The 18,741-nt window shown below is 52.1% G+C and overlaps 1 protein-coding gene across 1 annotated transcript; it reads left to right on the forward strand.

Annotated features, from left to right (window-relative positions):
* The first annotated feature begins 9,831 nt into the window (after window positions 1-9,831).
* On the forward strand, window positions 9,832-18,403 carry LOC139684190 (zinc finger protein 397-like). The gene is made up of 4 exons (XM_071579793.1): window positions 9,832-9,972; window positions 11,137-11,270; window positions 16,820-16,906; window positions 17,095-18,403. The coding sequence occupies exons 2-4, from the start codon at window positions 11,264-11,266 to the stop codon at window positions 17,904-17,906; spliced, it is 906 nt and encodes a 301-aa protein (XP_071435894.1). The 5' UTR covers window positions 9,832-9,972; window positions 11,137-11,263; the 3' UTR covers window positions 17,907-18,403.
* Window positions 18,404-18,741: the final 338 nt, after the last annotated feature.

Below are 18,741 nucleotides of genomic sequence, written 5' to 3' on the forward strand. Positions count from 1 at the left end.
CCGTCCCAGTCCCAGCGGGCAACATGAGGATGTCAAGCACCATCCGGTCATGGAACAGCGCACCGGCAGCCAGCCGAGGTAAGGGAGCTGCGGGGAGATCCGGAGGGGCAGACGGAGACGGTACAGGGGTCCTGGCACTGGCAACCACCTGCGACAAACTGTCCGCCTGAGTAGTCTGTGGTGAGACGCCGCATTCCTGCTCCCAGCCGTAGCCCCGGCCGGCAAACCTGCGGGCGGCACGGCACCGGAAGATGTCTGCTGGGCGCCAGCCCAAGCCCGAGTAGAAGGGACCGGCGGCAGGAGGGCGGGCGTGGGCAAACGCGTGGAAAAGAGTCCCGAAAAAAACAAGGAATTTGAACCCGAGGCGCACTCGCCCGAGCCAGAAGCAGAGCCACCAGGCGATAGTGTCACAAACGCAGAGGTGGCTGTAGCTCTTTTGAGTTTAATTTCGGACAGTGTCCCTCACCAACTTCCAAGTGGTGGCAAAACGGGCTGCCTCCTTCTTCCCAGCCCCCTGATCTTCCCAAAGGGCCTTGCCTATAGCGTTCCACGTTTCAGGCTCAAATAAAGAGCTCGACTCGGGGAAAAAACTTTTCTGTCGAGCCCAAAGCAACAAATCTTTAAGATTCTTCATATCGAAAGCATGTCCTGTCTTAGAATGGAAATACTGGAAGACCTTAACTACTGCTGCCTCTTCTGATGGCAGCGCAGACCCCATGTCTTCCCCCAGCCGCCCGCTCACCTTAAAAATGAAGCGGGATCTGTAGGCGACTCGTAGTCAGCCTCGAGGTGCCCACCTCTTTCCTCCTGGTTTCCGCGGGCTTGTCGCGGTCCTGCCAGACCACCGAGGCAGTGGTTACTGTCGGCCGGGCCTTCTCCGCCGTCCTTCCGTGTCAATACTGCCTCTTCTTCAGGGATCGGGGATCGGGTTAAGCAGCCATCACGGGAATTTCTTCCTCTTAGTCCGAGGGTATCAGTCAGCGTTCAGGGCACCAAATAAAGTAAACAAACTTTTGCGGAGAGAAAGGACTTCACCAACAAGCTTATGAAGTTTATAGTGAAGACATTTTATTTCACACAGCACATGGTTTATATAGGGTTAGAGGTACATCTTATTGGCTAAAAAGGTCTCACCCCAACACCCTAGAACTTCTAATTGGTTAAAAGCCTATTTCTCACAAGTCCAGTGTTTGTATTATCTCATCCCAATGTTTTGAGGTCCATGTCCGGAGATCAGGAAGGCAGTTGAGACGTTCTCATGAAAACACTTGCAAGGAGTGACCGTCGCCTACCGGACAAACAGCAGGCGTGTGTCCTTGCAGACTGAAGTATCAGCATGATTCTCACGGAGCTGAAGCAGTTTGGATTGCTCAGAAATTAACTTTTTGCAAGCAATCTCACAACACCAAGTGACCCCCAAGTTCCTCCAGGACTTACAAGTGACCCTCTAAAATCCTGTTTGGGCCCCCAGATTCCATTGCTGGACACTCGAGTGACCCCCAAAGGTACCCTCAGACACCCAAGTTCTTTCCTAGTGCCCCATAAAGGCTCTTTCAGACCCCAATGGGACCCCCAATTGTCCCCCACGTGCCTTCCAGGCCCTCAAATCCACCCCACCCTCCCCAAAGCCCCCCAGCCCCCCCTTCCCATGGCCCCTTCCAGGGATTTGGGGCTCCAAAGGGGCACTTGGAGGTCGGGGGGGATTTGGGGGCACTTGGGGGGCTGGTGATGTGGGGAAGGGATTTTGTGTGGAATTAAGGAAATTTAGAGTGGAATTCAGTGGATTTAAGGTTCAATTGGGAGAGGTTGGGTGGAAATAAAGGAATTTGGGATGGAATTAAATAATCCTAAACTGAATTTAAAGGGATTTTTGTGGACTTTGAGGGATATGAGATGAAATACCAAAGATTGTAAGAGGGATTAAGGTATTTTTGAGTGGAGTTAAGAGATTTGGGGTGGAATTAGGGATAATTTGGGTAGAAATAAAGAAAATTTTGGATGGAATTAAGAGAATTTAAGGTGGACATTTAGAGAATTGGGAAATTTTAAATGGAATTAAAGGAATTTTGGGTGCAGTAAATGGTATTGGGGGATTCTAGATGGAATTAAGGAAATTCTGGGCAACATTAATGTTGATCTTCAGCAGAATTATGGGGATTTAACTTGAAATTGGGGATCTGGGAAGAAATGAGAGACGTTTTTTGATGAATTAAGGGAATTTTGGGTGGAATTCAGGGGATTTTGGGTAAAATAAGCAGAATTATGATGGGTTTATAGGGATTTGAGGTGAAATTAAGGCAACATAAAGGAATTTTGGGTGGAATTAGAGAGCTCCATGCCACCAGAAAAAATGATGGAATGGAGCAGGTGAGGTTTTTGGGGATGTAAACTCAACAAAACTGCTCCTCCCAAAGAATTCCCAACTTTTTTTTCTTGTGATGGATGTTCCTCCCCCTGCACTCCCCCAAGTGCCCACAGGGAAACAGAAGGGAGTGGAGATCACAAGGCAGGTGTGTTCCCAACGTGGCTCACTGGGAATGTGGGTCACCAGGTGTGTTCCCAATGTGGGTCGCTGGGTCATTGCTTCCAATGTTCCAGGTTCAGGAGGATTCCCAGCACAACATAAAAGACACTAAAACACAGCGAGGAAGCAAAGCAAATTTGTTGCTGAGGAAAGGAGATGGATCCTGTTCCTTGGCACAGCAAACAGCACATCCCCAGCCCTGCAATCTCCCCAAGCCAATGGATCCTGTTCCTTGGCACACACACAGCACATCCCCAGCCCTGCAATCTCCCCAAGCCAATGGATCCTGTTCCTTGGCACACAAACAGCACATCCCCAGCCCTGCAATCTCCCCAAGCCAATGGATCCTGTTCCTTGGCACACACACAGCACATCCCCAGCCCTGCAATCTCCCCAAGCCAATGGATCCTGTTCCTTGGCACACAAACAGCACATCCCCAGCCCTGCAATCTCCCCAGGCCAATGGATCCTGTTCCTTGGCACAGCAAACAGCACATCCCCAGCCCTGCAATCTCCCCGAGCCAATGGATCCTGTTCCTTGGCACACAAACAGCACATCCCCAGCCCTGCAATCTCCCCAGCCCGCGGGGCAGGAGCAGCAGATGCAGCGGCACTGGCGGCAGGGCAGGCAGGCAGTGCCCCTTGAGTCCCTGCCCTGCACCAAACCAGGCCCAGCTGGGCCTCCTCACCCCCAGCCCAGCCCACCCCTCCTGGCTCCTCTCTCTGCAGGGCAGCTTTGCCAGCTGCAGCACCAGCCCCTGCGTGCCCATCGCACCAGCCCAGGCTGCAGCAGCTCAAGGGGCTGACTCCGGGACAACAACGGCTCTGCCCGTCATTCTTCCTGGGGCACAGCCCAAGCTCTCAGCACTTCACATCACACTGATGGCTCTTTCTCCAGGCTTCAGTTCTCCACAGGGAAACTTTGCAGTGATTTCTCACACCACATCGATGAGCACAACCACAGACCAAATATGACAGGCCCAGACACGACTCTGGCCCCTGACACAAAACCTCCTCAGAATACAAAGCTTCACAAACAGTGACCTCTGAGGATTGGGAGGATAAGGCTTAGCCACAGTCTGTTCTATTTGCATGCATTGCAGTTTGTCACATGATTATGGAGCACAAACTCAGGTTGCATGGAGAATGGATTGAGAGCAGCCCCAAAGAGGAGAAGGACTTGGGGCTGGTGATTGATGAGAAGGTCAGGCAGCCCTGCTTGGCTGGGCAGGGAAGCCACTGGCAAGAGCCCGGTGGTCCCTGAGCATCCCAGCACAGTCAGTGTCTCCTCTGGGCCAGCGAGGGGCTGGGAGAGGGGTCTGGGGCAGTGTCAGAGCCCAGAGGGACCCCCCAGCAGAGATCAGATGGTGTAAATCCAGTGTGCTGGTTAGACCTGCTGGCAGCTGCCTGTCTCTCACTGAGAACTTGCTGGGCTCTTCCTCATCCAATCTCCTTTCAGAATGGGATTTAGGGAACAGATCTGAAGTCTCACTGCAGGGTCCCCTTTACTCCTGCAGCCCCTGACGGGGCTGAGCAGCATTTTCGAGCTCCCATGAAACCACAAGCAGATACATCTAAAATAGGCCGTGCAGAAAGGCACTTCTGGAACAGATCTGATTTTTTATTAGAAATCTATGCTGTATAAATTTCAGTTTTCCACCTGAATTTTATCAGTAAAATTGCAATTGCCTCTTTTGATCAGTGCCACCCACAGTGCATTTGTGACAGTGAACTCAGTGTTTCTGTCTCAGCTGTCGCCATCAGCAGACATTGCAATGCCCACAAGCCCCCGAGCACTAAGTCAAGGAGAGTTGGGGCCATACAGGCCTCATTTGCAGCACTCAAACACAGCCCTGTTGCTGGTGATCTTGAAATAGAATAAAATTCCAGAGGCCACCCCAGAAATTGCCACTGTAATGCTACATGAAATAAAAATATCCACCCTCCCCTCCAAGATGGACCTCTGGCCAACAGTTCCTGCCCACTCCTGTGCTGGTTGCTCCTGAGTGACTTGTTGGCAGGTCCTAAACAGATCTTTTCAAGGGTTCCTTGTTTAGAAACTAAACTCCGGCACCTTTGCTTTCACCAGAGATGTGTGAGAAAGGGCAGTGCTGGTGCCACTCAGGGCAGGGCTGAACACTGGGGTGACTTGGCAGCTCCTTCTACACCGTGTGTGCCACCTGCATTCCTTGGAGAAATATTTCTGCCCAAATGGAACACAACAGTGACCTATTGGACACGCTGCCCCCAAAGGGGGAACTCTGAACATTTGGAATAAAACAATGACCCCTCCCAAGAGCCAAGCAAAGCCTGTAGCTGTTTCCTAAAAGCATCATGTGTGGTGTCCCCAGTTGTGTCTCTGGGCAGGTCAGGAGGGGCTGCTTTGTGCAGGGCAGCCCGGGGGCCCCTTTGCCCACGGGCAGGGCTGCACTCTGGGGGTCGGGACTTTGGTTTTTTGGTGTCCAGGGGCCACTGGGAGTTCCTGAGCTGGGGTGGGGACGGTGGGCAGGGCTGGCAGGGACAGGCTGTGATGCCTGTAACACACAAGGGCAGTGTCCCCATGGGGCAGCTCTGCAGGGCCAGCAGGTCCTGCTGCCCCAGAACAGTCTGTGCTGTGGGTGGGTGCACACACAGGGAGGGGCTGGTTTAGGGCTGGTTTAGACCTGGTTTACAGCTGGTATGGGGCTGTCCTTATTCGCACAAAACCATGAGTGCCCCTCTGATTTATATTTAAATTTAATTTGGAGCACTGGAAACTCCTCCTGGCAACAGCACAGAGGGAATCCCTGAATATTTGCAAGCACCATCAGGGTGGAGAGAGGGACCTGCAGCAGCTCAGACCCAAAACCCACATCAATCAGCCCCTGCTGGCAGCTCTGCCCTCCTGCCCCTCAGGGATTGCCACTGCCCAGGAGCTGCTCCCTGCTGGAAATACAGGGGGAATCTGCTCCAGACCCTGCCTGGAGCTGAGCTCTCATGGATTTCGGGGAGTTTTACCATGGACTCAAGGGGAGTTTATCCCTTTTGGATGCCCCACCTTGTCCTTGCAGCAGCCACACCACGATGCCCACCAGGACCACTGTCCTAACCCCTCCAGCTCCCAGCAGAGCCCAGAGCCAGTGAGGACCTGCAATGGGACCATACTGGGAGTGAGGGAGGAAGCAGCTCTTCTTCTGCACTCCCTGCTATGCTTTTAATGCCTCAGCTGCAGGTCCCCCACGTCCCTCTGCTCAGCGAGGAAACCTCCCAAGGCTCTCTGGGAGCCCAGAAAACCCACAAGGTGCCTCTTTGTTCACTTGTCCCAGCAAAGCTGCAGAGCCTCAGAGCTCAGTCCCTCCCTCTCCTGCCCTGAGCAGCACCCAGAGGTGTCCTGGGGATGGAGAGACCCCCAAGCCAGTCCCTGGGGATGTTTGGAGAGATCCCAGAGGGGGGGCTGCAGGCCCCCCCCCAGCCCTGCTGAACAGGTGAAGCCTTGCATGGTGTCTGTGGGCACTGTCTGTATTTTCCATCCTTCCCAAGGAAATGGGGTGAGAAGAACAAAACCTGCTGGTGCCAACACTGTGCCCAAGGGGTGGGCAGCAAACCCTCTGGAGGGCAAAGCATTGGGGCTTTGCCACCAGCAGCTCAAGAAAAGGCACAGAAGGTCATTTTCTTCCCCACGATTTCCTGCAGGGAAAGGATCCAGCCCCATCAGGGACATTGGCCCCTCCAAACCTGTCCCCCCCAAGCAGAGCCCCCCTGGAATGGGGCAGAGGGGCCGAGGGACGTCACTCACCGGGGCCCCTCTGGGGCACAGCAGGGCTGGCACAGATGGTGGTCAGTGCCCTGTCCCTGCCCCCGGGACATTGGGATCCGGGATAACGAAGGGTTTGGCCCCTCTGGAGCAGTAGCAGAGCTCGGCAGGGGGGTGGGCTCGTGTCCCTCCAGGCTCTGAGTCGCTGTCCATGTGTCACCGCGGCCGCAGGAGACACAAAGAGCCACTGCCGAGGGTGAAGCTGCTCCGAGGGGTGTGAAGGGGCTGTGGGGGGAGAGAGGAAGGTGCTGAAAGGGCTTCTGGAGGTACATCCCACATGTCCTCCTCCTCCACTACCACCTCCTCTTTGTCCTCGTGTTCATTCTCCCTTTCACTGCCATGCACTAATACACATATTATGATGTTAATATATTATATATTATCTATAATATTCTGTCATTATTGTACTTACTAAAATATTGATAATGTATTAAAACATAAATATTTTTTAAATAGCAGTTTAAGCATAATTTTTCATTATAGCATCATTGCATGATCTTATTCTTTATTTCTATATTTTATATATTTATATATATAACAAACTATTATTTAAAATATTTTAATTCTAATTATTTGATTATACTTTCATTCCACATATAGTTCTTATTTTATTCACTTTTTTTTCCTTGTTTATATACATTTTAATATATCTTTATATGTTTTATTTTTGTATAAATTTAATTTTATTTAACTATTTATTTTAATATTTTCTTTTTATGCACTTATTAATTAAATTTATATTTAGTTTCCGCTTCCTATATCTAGTATTAATTAAGTTATACATTATTAAATTGTTGTTAATTATTATCCCCCTGTGCCCTGTGACCCCCATGTGCACAGAACCGACCCCACTGTGCCCTCTGCCCCCAGCCCTTGCTCTGCAGAGCGTTGCCAGAGGAACAGAAACCTTTGCACAGACCCCACAAACTCAGGGAGAGGGATCAGGGCACAAAATGGGGCTGAAATGAAGCAAAGCTGCTTTTTATCCCAACAGGCCTTGGACAGTCCCACCTGGGGGGTGCTGGGTGTGCTGTTCACCTGTCTCCACTCCTGCCCTGCCCTCACTCCAATCCACACTGGATGCAGGTTCCTGCCTGGAACAGCCTTGGGGTTCTCCTGGGAAATGGAGGTGACCAGTTGTTCCAAAAATCTCTCTGGGGAGAGTTTCATGGGATGCAAAGCCACTGAGGAAATGTGAATCCCAAATCCATGGGGCACAAGTGTCCCTGTGCCCTGAACACCACCCCAAAGCCTCCTGACTCCCCTGCCCACCTGAAAACCCAGGACTTTGGGGTCCTTTTCAAGCCTCCTCCTCCCTATTTCCCATTTGTGTCTCATTCTGGAGCACCACCAGGTCACAGTCCTGATCTTCACAGCTTCTCTTTCCATGAGCCCAGTTTCCCAATTCCTTGCAGAGCCAGGAGCTGAGGGAGCTCAGGGGGTGCAGCAGCCTGGGACAGAGGGCTGGAGTGGAGTCCCTGGAAGCTCCTGGAATGGGCTCAGTTTGCAGGCCTTGGCAGGGCTGGGAGTCGGTGGCCGTGGGACCCTCCAGCCCTCGGCTCCTCCCTCAGCCCCTTCCCTCCCCTCCCAGCTGGTTTGGCTCCCCTGGGGCTGCTTTTGCCCACCAAGGGAAGGGTCTTGGAGGCAAAACTGTACCAATTCTGGAGGTTTTCCAGCCTTTCCCTGCTCTTTTCAAGCCCAGGTCTCATTTTAGAGGCCACCAAACCCAACTCTCCCCATGAGTCCGGAAACCTCAACATGGGGATGGAGAAGCAAATGGACCCCAAAGGTAACAGACCCAAAAGTCTTCCCGGAGCCTGAAAGAAGCATTTTTCTGCCCAAATACACTCCCTGTGACATTTCTTGGCTGGAGAAGGTCCATCCCCAGGATGCCTCAGATTGGCACAAACTGTTTCCCTGCCCATGACAACTCCTGAGAGTGACACTGACCTCGGACACCCTCTGACATCGTGACTGAGGCGAGTCTGGCCCCAAAAAATGGCACCAGCCAGGCCTCTTATCTGTTTTCCAAAAACATATTTCTACATTCTGCAGCCTTCCCTGTGCCTGGGGAAATGGGGCTGAGCACAGCCAGGGCAAGGGACTCACTGGGAATGCAGAAACACCTCAGGGAGCAGTGCTTGGGCCAAACAGGAGGAAAACAGGTGGAAATTCCTTAAATTGATTCAAAATGCTTTTCATTGAGGTTCCTGATGTGAGGTTGAAGCATGTGAGGGAGCTCTGCAGTCACAGGCAGGTGAGCAGGAGACAGGTACTATTGGGGGTTTCTTCCTCAAAATATGGGCTGGGAGGGACTTGAAATGGCCTTTGCTGTTTGTTTTGACTCAATCTTTGGCCTCTTTGATCCTGTGACAGGAGTTCTGACCTGGATCACAGGGATGGCCCCACTCCCACTGGGAAGGGATGAGTCTGGGCTTTGATTGAATTTTACATCATCTTTATTTTGACTTTTCTTCTCCCCTCCCCCCGTGTCATTTTCCACCCTCGAAATTCACACTTTTTCCAGATTGAAGACACTTGGACCACTCCATGAAACAACCACCAATTCCCAACCTTGTTCCCTCCTTTTTCTTCGTGTTCTTGGGAGTTAAGCCCAATTTGGGGCTGGCCCCAGAACCCCTCAGCAGTACCTGTTTATAGAGGTACAATGATTTTCTTTCTCATGTATCCAAAACCTGATGGAAAAAAAACCCGGGAAAAAATATCAGGAAATTGTCCCAGTTTCTTTCAGCACCAGGAAACAGGATAAAAGAGGATCAGCCCAAAACCACGGGGACCCCACAGGGGAGCAGGGCAAGGACTCCAACCCCTCTCCATGAGCAGCAGCACCAACAACTGAGTGGGACCCCCATTCCCAGCTCCCTGCACCGCTGAGGGGGGAGGAGGCACAATTGGGAAGGAGGGAGGGGTGGGGGGAAAGGGTTTGTCGGGTTTAGTTCTACTTCTCATTCTCCTGCTCTCATTCTGGCAGTAACAATTTAATTCACACGCCCACTCAGAGTCTGATTTGCCCGAGATGGTGCTCGGGGAGGGATCTCTCCTGCCCCGGAGCGCCGATCCCGGCCCCGCTCGCAGCTCCCTCGGCCCTCGACAGCAGCAGCAGAGCCCGCGGGGCCCGACCCAGCGCCGGGGCCGGCCCGGCAGCGGCGGAGCGGGGGCAGCGGGAGCTGCGGCGGGGGGAGCGCCCGGGGCACCGGGGCGGGACTGACCGATCCTGCCCGGCCCTGTCTGACCATGCCCGGGCTCTTCCGCCGTTCGGGGCGGGTCGACAAGTTCCGCCCGGGAAACGATGGGCGGGCCCAGAAAGGCGGGGCTGGAGAATTTGCCGAGGGCTCATTGGCTGCTCTGCCTGTCACTCTTTGATCCTGAGCGCTCATTGGCCATTTCCGCCGCCATTCCTCGCATTGCCCGCGCGTTGCCACGACAACCGCGGAGTACTCGGGGCCGGGCGGGAAGCGGCGTCAGCGCCTGCGCAGTGACGGGCGGAGACCCGGATGTGGCGGGGGGAGGGGAGGAGGCCGCGCGTTTTTTCCCTCTCCTGTCCCGGAGCTTTCCCCGTTCCTTTCCCACACCTCCTTTTTCTCGGGACCCCCCGGCGCCGTGTGGGCCGTGACGGTGCAGGTGGAGAAGCCGGGTAAGCCCCTCCCGCCACCCCGGAACTGCCCTCAGGTCCCTCCCGCCAACCCCCCCCCCCCCCCCGCCCCCTCCCCCCCAAAGCACTCTTGGGTCCCGACCCCCCCCCCCACCTGGGACCCCCAAAACTCCCCCAGGATGCCCCAAATCCCCTTCTGGACCGCCCAGAGCCCTTCAAACTCCCCAGAGACACCCCCCCCCCCCCCCCCCCCCAAAACCCCGAGGCTCTCCCAGAGACCCCCAAAACACCCCAGAACTTGCTAAAACACCCCAGATAACCTCCCAGAGATTGCCAAAACACCGCAGAGACCTTGCAAACCATTTCCAACCCCCAAATGACCTGCCTGGTTAGGGGGGAAGGGTCACACCCTGCAGGCAGTTCTGTAGCTTTTGGGCACCTTTTGGACAGTCAAAGCCAAGATTTTGGAGAGTCAGAGGTTTGATTTGGAAATCTTGTAAATCCTTCACTGCTTGGAAAGAGGCAAACATGGCAATAACCTGGGCCAGTGGAAGGTGTCCCTGCCCATGGTAGGGCTTGGAAAGGGATGAGCTTTAAGGGCCCTTCCAACCCAAACAATCCTGTGATTCTGTGCCTTGAGCTTGAGGAATTAGTTAAAAACCCAACTCCTCCTCTGGACTTGGATCCAGTTCCAACCCCCTGCCAGTTTAGGGCTGGATTTAGGTCTGGGTTTAGGGTTGGTTTTAGAGCTAATTTAGAGCTGCTTTAGGCCTCACTTATTTCTTGTTGAGGCCTCCTTTAAGGGCTGGTTTAGGACTGGTTTTAGTAGATTTTAAGAGGTGGTTTAGTGCTGGTTTTAAGTATACTATTAGGGCTGTTTTTCAATACCTCTATAAATACCAAATTATTTTTCAAGTGCTCTCAGCACTCAAAAAGTCAATTTGATGCATTAATTTACCAGAATTATTATATTCTTTTTTATAGTATTTGACAATATTGTTATAATTATATCTTATTAGAACTGCTACAGTCCCTCACTCCAGTTGAAAGTACTGAAAAGTGTGGCATTAAAAACTATCCACATTTTGGGATGGTGTCTCATACCTGGAATGTGCCAATGGAAAAGGATAATTGAGGGACTGAGTTCCACAGTTTTACTTCTGTGTGACAGAAAGAAAACTCAAAAATATGTGTGTTCTGTCTCAGGTAACTCCAGCTATGAGATGATCCAGGGTGTAAGTATTATTAGGATTAATCAATCCTCAAGCTGCACACCCAGTCACACTCTCCTTACAACCAGGAGAAAGAAACCTCAGTGGACAAAAGCTGATGCATGAACTGTAAGTTTAGACTTGGAGTCTGAAAAGTTATTTCTATTCCAGGCAAATGTGATCAGCTGAGGGTGTGGATATCACTGGCTGCTCCAAGTTATTCCCCCAGTCCCACATCAATATTGTAAAGAATTAAATTTACAAAGGTCTGTTACACTCCAGGTCACAACAAGTCAGGACAAAATTTACCCATGCAAAGGTTTTTGATTATAAAAGCTGATAGAAAATGGGGGATTTATGTTGCATTATTGGCAAGTCCATGTTTATTTTCTGTGCAAACCTTGGACTTTCCGCTCCTCTGGTGCTGCTCTGCCCTCAGCCCTGGGCTTGGTGACCAAAGCAATAAAGTATCAAGGGAGATCAAACTGGTGAGCTGATGGACTCCAGATTGTGCTGAGACTTGTCCCAAAGATATCAAGGAAAGTCAAGGAATATTCATTTCCCAGGTAAATTTGGAGCACCACATTTTTTGTTAAATATTAGTGTCAATGTTTTCAATACCTTGTATAAATACCAACTTATTTTTCAAAAAATAGTCAGTTTTATGCATTAATTTCTCTGTATTAATTTTTATGATTTATTACAGTATTTTACAATATTACTGGAATTCTATGTTATTATTACTTCCAAGTCAGCATTCATAATCCACAACATCCAGAAAAAACCTTTTGCACTGAGAAAAACTACTATTTCTTTCCTTTTTTTTTCTTTTACAGATCTCTAAGTACTTTTTATCCAGGATATTCAATCACTATTTTCTTTCCCCACCGGACTCTTCCAATATTTTATTTTTAATTTCTAAATCACTTCCTTTGTTTTATCCACTGCTTTTGTCACCCCCTACATGTTTCAGAACATTATTTTCCTTATTTGCTGATTCTTTTGAGGCACAAGGAAAGTCCAGTGCAATTTTCAGTCAGTTCAAGGCCTTCTAAACTATATTATGAGAGCTACTCAGAGGGAATTGCCTTTAAAATTGTGTATTTTTGCTGGAAAATTAGTTCATTGTTAATTACCTTCAAAGTTCCTTGACCAATTGTTCCAGGGAGGGTTCATGGGGATTCCAGGCTGAAACCAGACACCATTTAAAATTCAAGCTATAAAAGTGTCTCAGTGCCCACAAGGTATTTCTCCTTCAAGGCCCAAGTCCCAATTATAAGCTCTTCTTTTCTATCACTTGGCAGGTGGCAAGGCCAGACATAGACCAAAGACAATGGCATCTCATCACACCTGAATACACAGGGGTCCCACTGTGCAGGCTCCCCCTTCTCCAGGCCCCCATTTCAGGGCCCTGGGGCTCCCCCTTTCCCACACTCCTCCCTCTCCAGCCTGCCAGGGGTCCCCCAGCTCCGCTATCGCCCCTCTCTGCTCTAAAGTAAAAAATGTCGGTTTTTGAGCTCCCTGGGTTCCAGCGCGAGAATCATGATGTAACCTCCATGGGAGTATGATCAGTGTTCTGATTTATTGTTTACATTACACACACACATATCGCATATTCTCTCAGTCTACGAATAGTACAGGAATATCATTGGTCAATGGCTAGGGCGTGCTACCAGCTGGATTGGTGCTTTTCTCAAAACTATGCCTTTCTGTATCAATGTGTTTACCTGCTTCTCCCAACGGCTGCCGCATTCTTTCTGTTGTTTACTGCTCTTCTTGAAGCAGGCTCGAGGGTACAGAGGCCCCGTTTCCCTCTCCATGGCCTGGGCTGTGCACAAAAACTTCTAAGTTCAAATTTCTTCCAACACTGCTCCCCATCTCTAACAGTCACCAGGCATCTGGTGTCCATGAGAAGCTCCAAAATACCGAGAGTCAGGCAAAAACCCCTTACAAATATCAAAACTGCAAAACATCAAGATTCAGCCAAAACCCACTCCCAAATATGGAGATAAAACCAAAAAATCCCTCCTAGAAGTTCTCTTTCTTTGGTCTTTCCACTTTAGGGTTCTGGGTTGCCCCCTGTTTCTGCTGCTGGGGGACCCACATGTGTTAGGACGGGCCTGTTCTCTTTCAGTCTGGTGGGGAGACCTGTTCTTTCTGTCCTTCTGGTAGACTTCTCAGGCAGGCGGGTAGACCTGTTCTCTCTCAGCTCCTTGGGTAGACCTGTTCTTTTCGTTTTGTTACACCCTAGTCTGGCAGGCCCTCCCAGTCTAGCGGATAGACCTGTTCTCTCTGTTCGGTACACCTGTTTTGAGTCCGGCAGGTACTCCTAGTCCGGCGGGCAGACCTGTTCTCTCTTGTAGTCCTTTGGGTAGACCTGTCAGCACGTCGTGGAGACCTCGCTGAGTCTGGAGGGTGGACCTGTTCTCTCAGCTCTGTGGATAGACCTGCTCTCTGCGTTGGGTACACCTTCTTCCCAGTCCAGCAAGGAGACTTTCCTTGTTCAGTGGATAGACCTGTTCTCTCTCAGTCTGTCAGGTATACTGGTTCTCTCCATCCCTCGAGTAGACATGTTCTCTTTTAGCCCGTTATAGACCTTTTCTCTCCCTGTCCAGGGGGTAGACACGTTCTTTCTCAGTCCAACAGGTAGACCTCTTCTCTCCCAGTCCATCGGGTAGACCTGTTCTCTCTCAGCCCAGCAGGTAGATCTGCTGTCTCCACGAGACCACCTGTTTCAGCCGCGGGTGTCCCTCCCTTGCCTAGCCATCCACGGGCAGACCTGGGGGCGGCGGCGGGCGGGTAGACCTATTCTCTCTCAGCCCAGCGCCCACACCAGCTCCTAAGCCTGCTGTGTCCGCCCTGCGGGGGCCTGCCCTGCCGATGGGGTGGGCAGGGCCGACCCAGGAACACGCCCGGGAGAAGGGGAGGGGTCAGCAACGCTCCTCCTCATCCTCCTTCTTTGTCCAGCGCTCCAGCTGCACGCGGGGAGCTCTCTGGTGAGCAGGAGAACAGGGTGGGAAGGAGAAAGGGACCCCCAAACTCCACAGTGCCCCCGCTGCCCCACCAAGGGCCGTAAGGGCTGTGCCATGGAACACGAGAGCCAGGATGGGCCTGGACAAAGCCCCCAAGGGCACCAGGATGTGCCGCTCCTTAGAGCCCATGCTGGGGCTGCCGTGGGGCGGGGCCAGGGCTGCACACAGGGACAGCAAAGGGCCCCGACAAAACGCTGCGGGACCCCCGAGCCAAGCCCCAAATAGCCTGAGGTGGTTCGGGAGGGGTTGGGTTGTGTTCAGGGAGATGGTTGGTGCTTGAGGGAGCCCAAAGCTGAGCTGCCAATGCCCCTTAGAGGATATTGGGAGTCCCCAAGAGGTGGTTTTCGGTGTCCCGGTGTCGTTTCCCGGCAGAGCCCCTTGGTGGGCAGGGGGATGTGGGGACCCCCCTTGGGGGTGTTGGTGTACCTGGGTCAGGCCCTTCATTGACAGGTTGGGGTGGGGGGACCCCCAATACACATGGGACCCCCAACAGCCCAGACAGGGGAGACTCCCCAAACTCCAAAGTGGGGAGATCAGAGAAGGGGAACTTCTGGCAAGGTTTTTTGGGGACTGAATCTTGGTGTTTTGGCTGAATCTTAGGGGTGCAAGGGGGACACAGTGCTGGGGAAAGAAGTTTCCAGGGGGTTACGGGGCAAAGAAAAGGGAGGTGAAGGGGCTTGAATAAGCAGGATGGGAGGTTCAGGGTGATCTTGTGCTTAGACAATGGGGCTCCAGGGGTCACCGATGTCAGGAAAGGGGGGTCATGGCGTAGGGAGACCCAGAATGGCCAGAAAAATGGGTTCAAGATATCCCTGAGTGTTCAGAAAAGGGGTTCCTGATGTCTGGGAAATGCAGGAGTGGGGGTCCTGGGGTTCCCAGAGTCAAGCAAAAGTGGAGTGTGGGGGCTGGAAGAGGAGGGTTGATCAGGAAAGGGGGTGCAGGGGGATATTGATGCAGGATAAGGGGGTGCCGGGGCATCCCAGTGCCTGGAAATGAGGGCTGAGGAGGGTCCCAAAGTTAAGAAAAGGCAGGACTTGGGGTTGGGGAGAGGTGGTTGGGGGGTGCAGGGGGTCCCTGTGCCCAGAGAAGGGGAGTCCAGTGGGTACCAGGTTAAAGGAAAAGGGAGTGTGGGGTCTGTGAGAGGTGGGATGGGTGGGAAGGGTGAGGCAGGGGAGTCCTGGAGTCAAATAAAGGGCGTGTGGGGTGAGGTGAGCTGGGATGGCTGGGAATGGGGGCCTGACAGTCCCTGGGATCAAAGAAAAAGGGGATCCAGAGGCTGGGAGAGGCAGGATGGGCAGGAAAGGGGTGGGGGAAGCGGGACATGAGGATCCTGGAGTCAAAGAAAGGGTGATCTGGGGCCTGGAAAACTGGGAATTTCCGGCCAGGGAGTTCCCAGAGCCCAGGAAACGGAGGTGCAGGAGGATCCCAAAGATAATAGGGAAAGGAAGGCGAAAACAATGGGATGGGGCTTCAAAGTGCCAATTTCCAGAGGCAGGAAGGTGGGGAGAAGACACGGAAGTGTTCCCAGGGAAAGGGATCCTGCAGTGGATCTGGTGTTCAGGGCCAGAGCAGGAACTGGGAATAAGGATTTTGGGAATGCAGAGCAGCAGGAGGGGAGTTTCCCTCCCCCTGCTGCCCATCCTGTGCTTCCCAGAGCTCAGTCACTCCCAGTATGTGCCCAGTCACCTCCAGTATGAGCCCACTTATTCCCACTAGGAGCCCAGCTGTTCCCCACTATATCTCACTTGCCCACAACATGGTCCCAGTAACAGTGCCAGTCAGTTCCGGTGTGATCCCAGTTTCTCCCAGGAGGGTCCTAGTCACTCCCTGATTACCCTAGTTTAGACACAGTAACTACCAGCCAATCCCAGTCACCCCCAGTATGGTTATAGACACTCCTACTATGTACCCCAAAATAGGCCTAGTTGTTCTTAATACGATTCCAGTTGCCCCAGTTGTGGTCTTAGTACGTGGCCCCCACTGAGTCCCAGTTCCTCCCAGTTCCTTCCAGCACGTTCTCTGTTGCCTCCAGCATTATTCCAGTTGCGCATAGCCCCTTCCAGTCACTCTCAGTGCTGTCCCAGTAACCTCGAGCATATTCTCACTTGCTCCCAGTATATCCCAGTTTCCCCCAACCTGATCTCATCTCAGTCACTCACAGTATGATTCTAATAACCTTCACTGTGACTCCAGTCTGTCCCAGTTTGGGCCCAGCTCCCCCTAGTGTTCTCCCAGTCTTATCCCAGTTGCCTCCAACATGGTTCCACTTGCTCCCAGTATTAGCCCAGTATGATGCCATTAGCTCCCAGGGTGCTACCAGTTTTTTTTCCAGTAACTCTCAGATGTTCCCAGAATGATTCCAGTCACTCCTACTATGATCCCAGTATGACCCCAGTCTGCATCCAGTTGCTCCCAATATTAACCCAGTTGCCCCCCCACATGCTCTCAGTTGCTTCCTTTTACTCCCACTATGGTTCCAGTCAGTCCCAGTATATCCCAGTTGCCACCAGCATGCTCCTAGTCCCTTGGAGTATGACCCCAGTCCCCTCCACCATGATGCCATTTGCTCCCAGCACTTCCCAGTCACTCTGAACACGGTCCTGGCTGCTCCCAGTTTGATCCCAGGATGATGCCTATTGCCCCCAGCAGGTTCCAGTTGCTTATACCCAAAGCTTGGCCACATAGACAAGGAGGCTGCGAGGAAGAGGAAGATGCCCCAGGACCCCCAGAGAGGTGAGAAGAAAGTCAGTGCCCCTTTGCCCCTCTCTTGTGCTGCATCTTCCAGCCCAGCATGGACCCGGCTGCAGGACAATCCCACTGCCGACGCCGTCCTGCTGGGGCCGGCTCTGGGGGGATGTCCTTGGCCTTCCCTGTAGGCCGGAGGCAAATGCCCTGAGTGTCCTTGTTCCTTCCTGCCCCAGGCCCTGAGCTGAGCACAGAAAGCACGGAGGCAGAGGCTGTTTTGAACAGCTCCACAGTGCAGAAAGTCACTGGGGAGGAAAAGCCAGGGAGATCCCAGAGAAGGAGGAGCTCCAAACCTAGCAAGGGGTTTTCTGAAGAGAGAAAAGCCAGGCTGTCCCAGGAAGGCAGCCAGAGCTTAAGCCAGAGCTCTGACCTGGTGGTGCAGCAGCGACTTCAGGCAAGGAAGAAGCACTACAAGTGCTTGGAATGTGGAAAGAGCTTCAGTGAGAGCTGCAATCTGATCCGCCACCAGCAGATTCACACCGGGGAACGGCCCTACGAGTGCTTGGAGTGTGGGAAGAGGTTTCAGATGAGCTCAGATCTCCTCAGGCATAAGTTGACACACACGGGGGAGAGGCCTTTTCGCTGCACCAAATGTGGGAAAAGCTTCAACCACAACTCCAACCTCCTCAGGCACCAGCGCATCCACACTGGGGAGAGGCCCTACAAGTGTTCTGAGTGTGGGAAGAGGTTTCAGACCAGCTCCCATCTACTTGTTCATGAGAGGATGCACACGGGGGAGAAGCCCTTTCACTGCACCGACTGCGGGAAGAGCTTCAACTGCAACTCCCACCTCGTCACCCACCGACGCATCCACTCTGGAGAGAGGCCTTACAAGTGTGAGGTGTGTGGGAAAAGCTTCAACCGCAACTTCCACCTCATCAGCCACCAGCGCATCCACACTAGAGGGCAGCCTTACAAGTGTGGGGAGTGTGGGAAGAGCTTCACCCACAGATCTACTTTGGCCACACACCAACGGACACACCAGTAAGGGAAGCCCTACATGTGCCCTGACTGCGGGAAGAGCTTCATCTGCTGCTCCCACTTTATCACCCATCAGAGGTCCCACATTCCCAGAGATCCATGTTGGGAACACTCCTGGCTGGTGGTCTCTACATCTTCCTGATTCCCTGTATGCACCTCTGTGAATGCAGGGGAACATCCATCTGGATACAGACCAATGTTGGAAATTCATTGGAAAGAGGGGAATTGCTTGCTTTTAACCCTAAAAATTCTCACCTGCTGCATCCAGTTTTTTGTTTGGGTTTTTTTCTGCCTTAAGAAATCCTGAATGGTGTTCGAGATCATTTCTAAACTAATTCCATAGTTCTAATTCTCTATGACCCTACCTCTCTATGGGCCACCCAACCCTACCCCATGCACACGCTCACAATGCCTGTTTTTTATCTTTGGGGGTTTTTTGATTCATCTTCATCCCTTAAAATCACCTGAAATTCGAGTAAAAATAAAGATATTGAACAAAGACAACTACTGCCTCACCATTTTACTGTGATTTTAGAGAGGAATTTGGGGTTCAAAGGGATATTCATAAGGATTTCATAGTTCTGTGGGGATGTAGGGAGAGTTTCCCCCAAAGTGAGGGTGTCCAGGCCGAGTGAGTTTTCTCTATCACTTTGCAGTCTAAAATCTGAGAGGGATCACTCTCACCTGAAAACATCTTGATCCCCCTGAACAGCTCAATCCCACCCTAAAGTGTCTCAGTCCCACCCCAAAATGACTCAATGCCTCACCAAAATGTCTCACTCAAAGAACCCTCCCAAAACCCCCAAAATTCACCTATGGAGTGTCAGTAACTGGAGATGCAG

This window comes from Pithys albifrons, chromosome 36 (assembly GCF_047495875.1).
Source record: "Pithys albifrons albifrons isolate INPA30051 chromosome 36, PitAlb_v1, whole genome shotgun sequence".
Taxonomy (NCBI): Eukaryota; Metazoa; Chordata; class Aves; order Passeriformes; family Thamnophilidae; genus Pithys; species Pithys albifrons.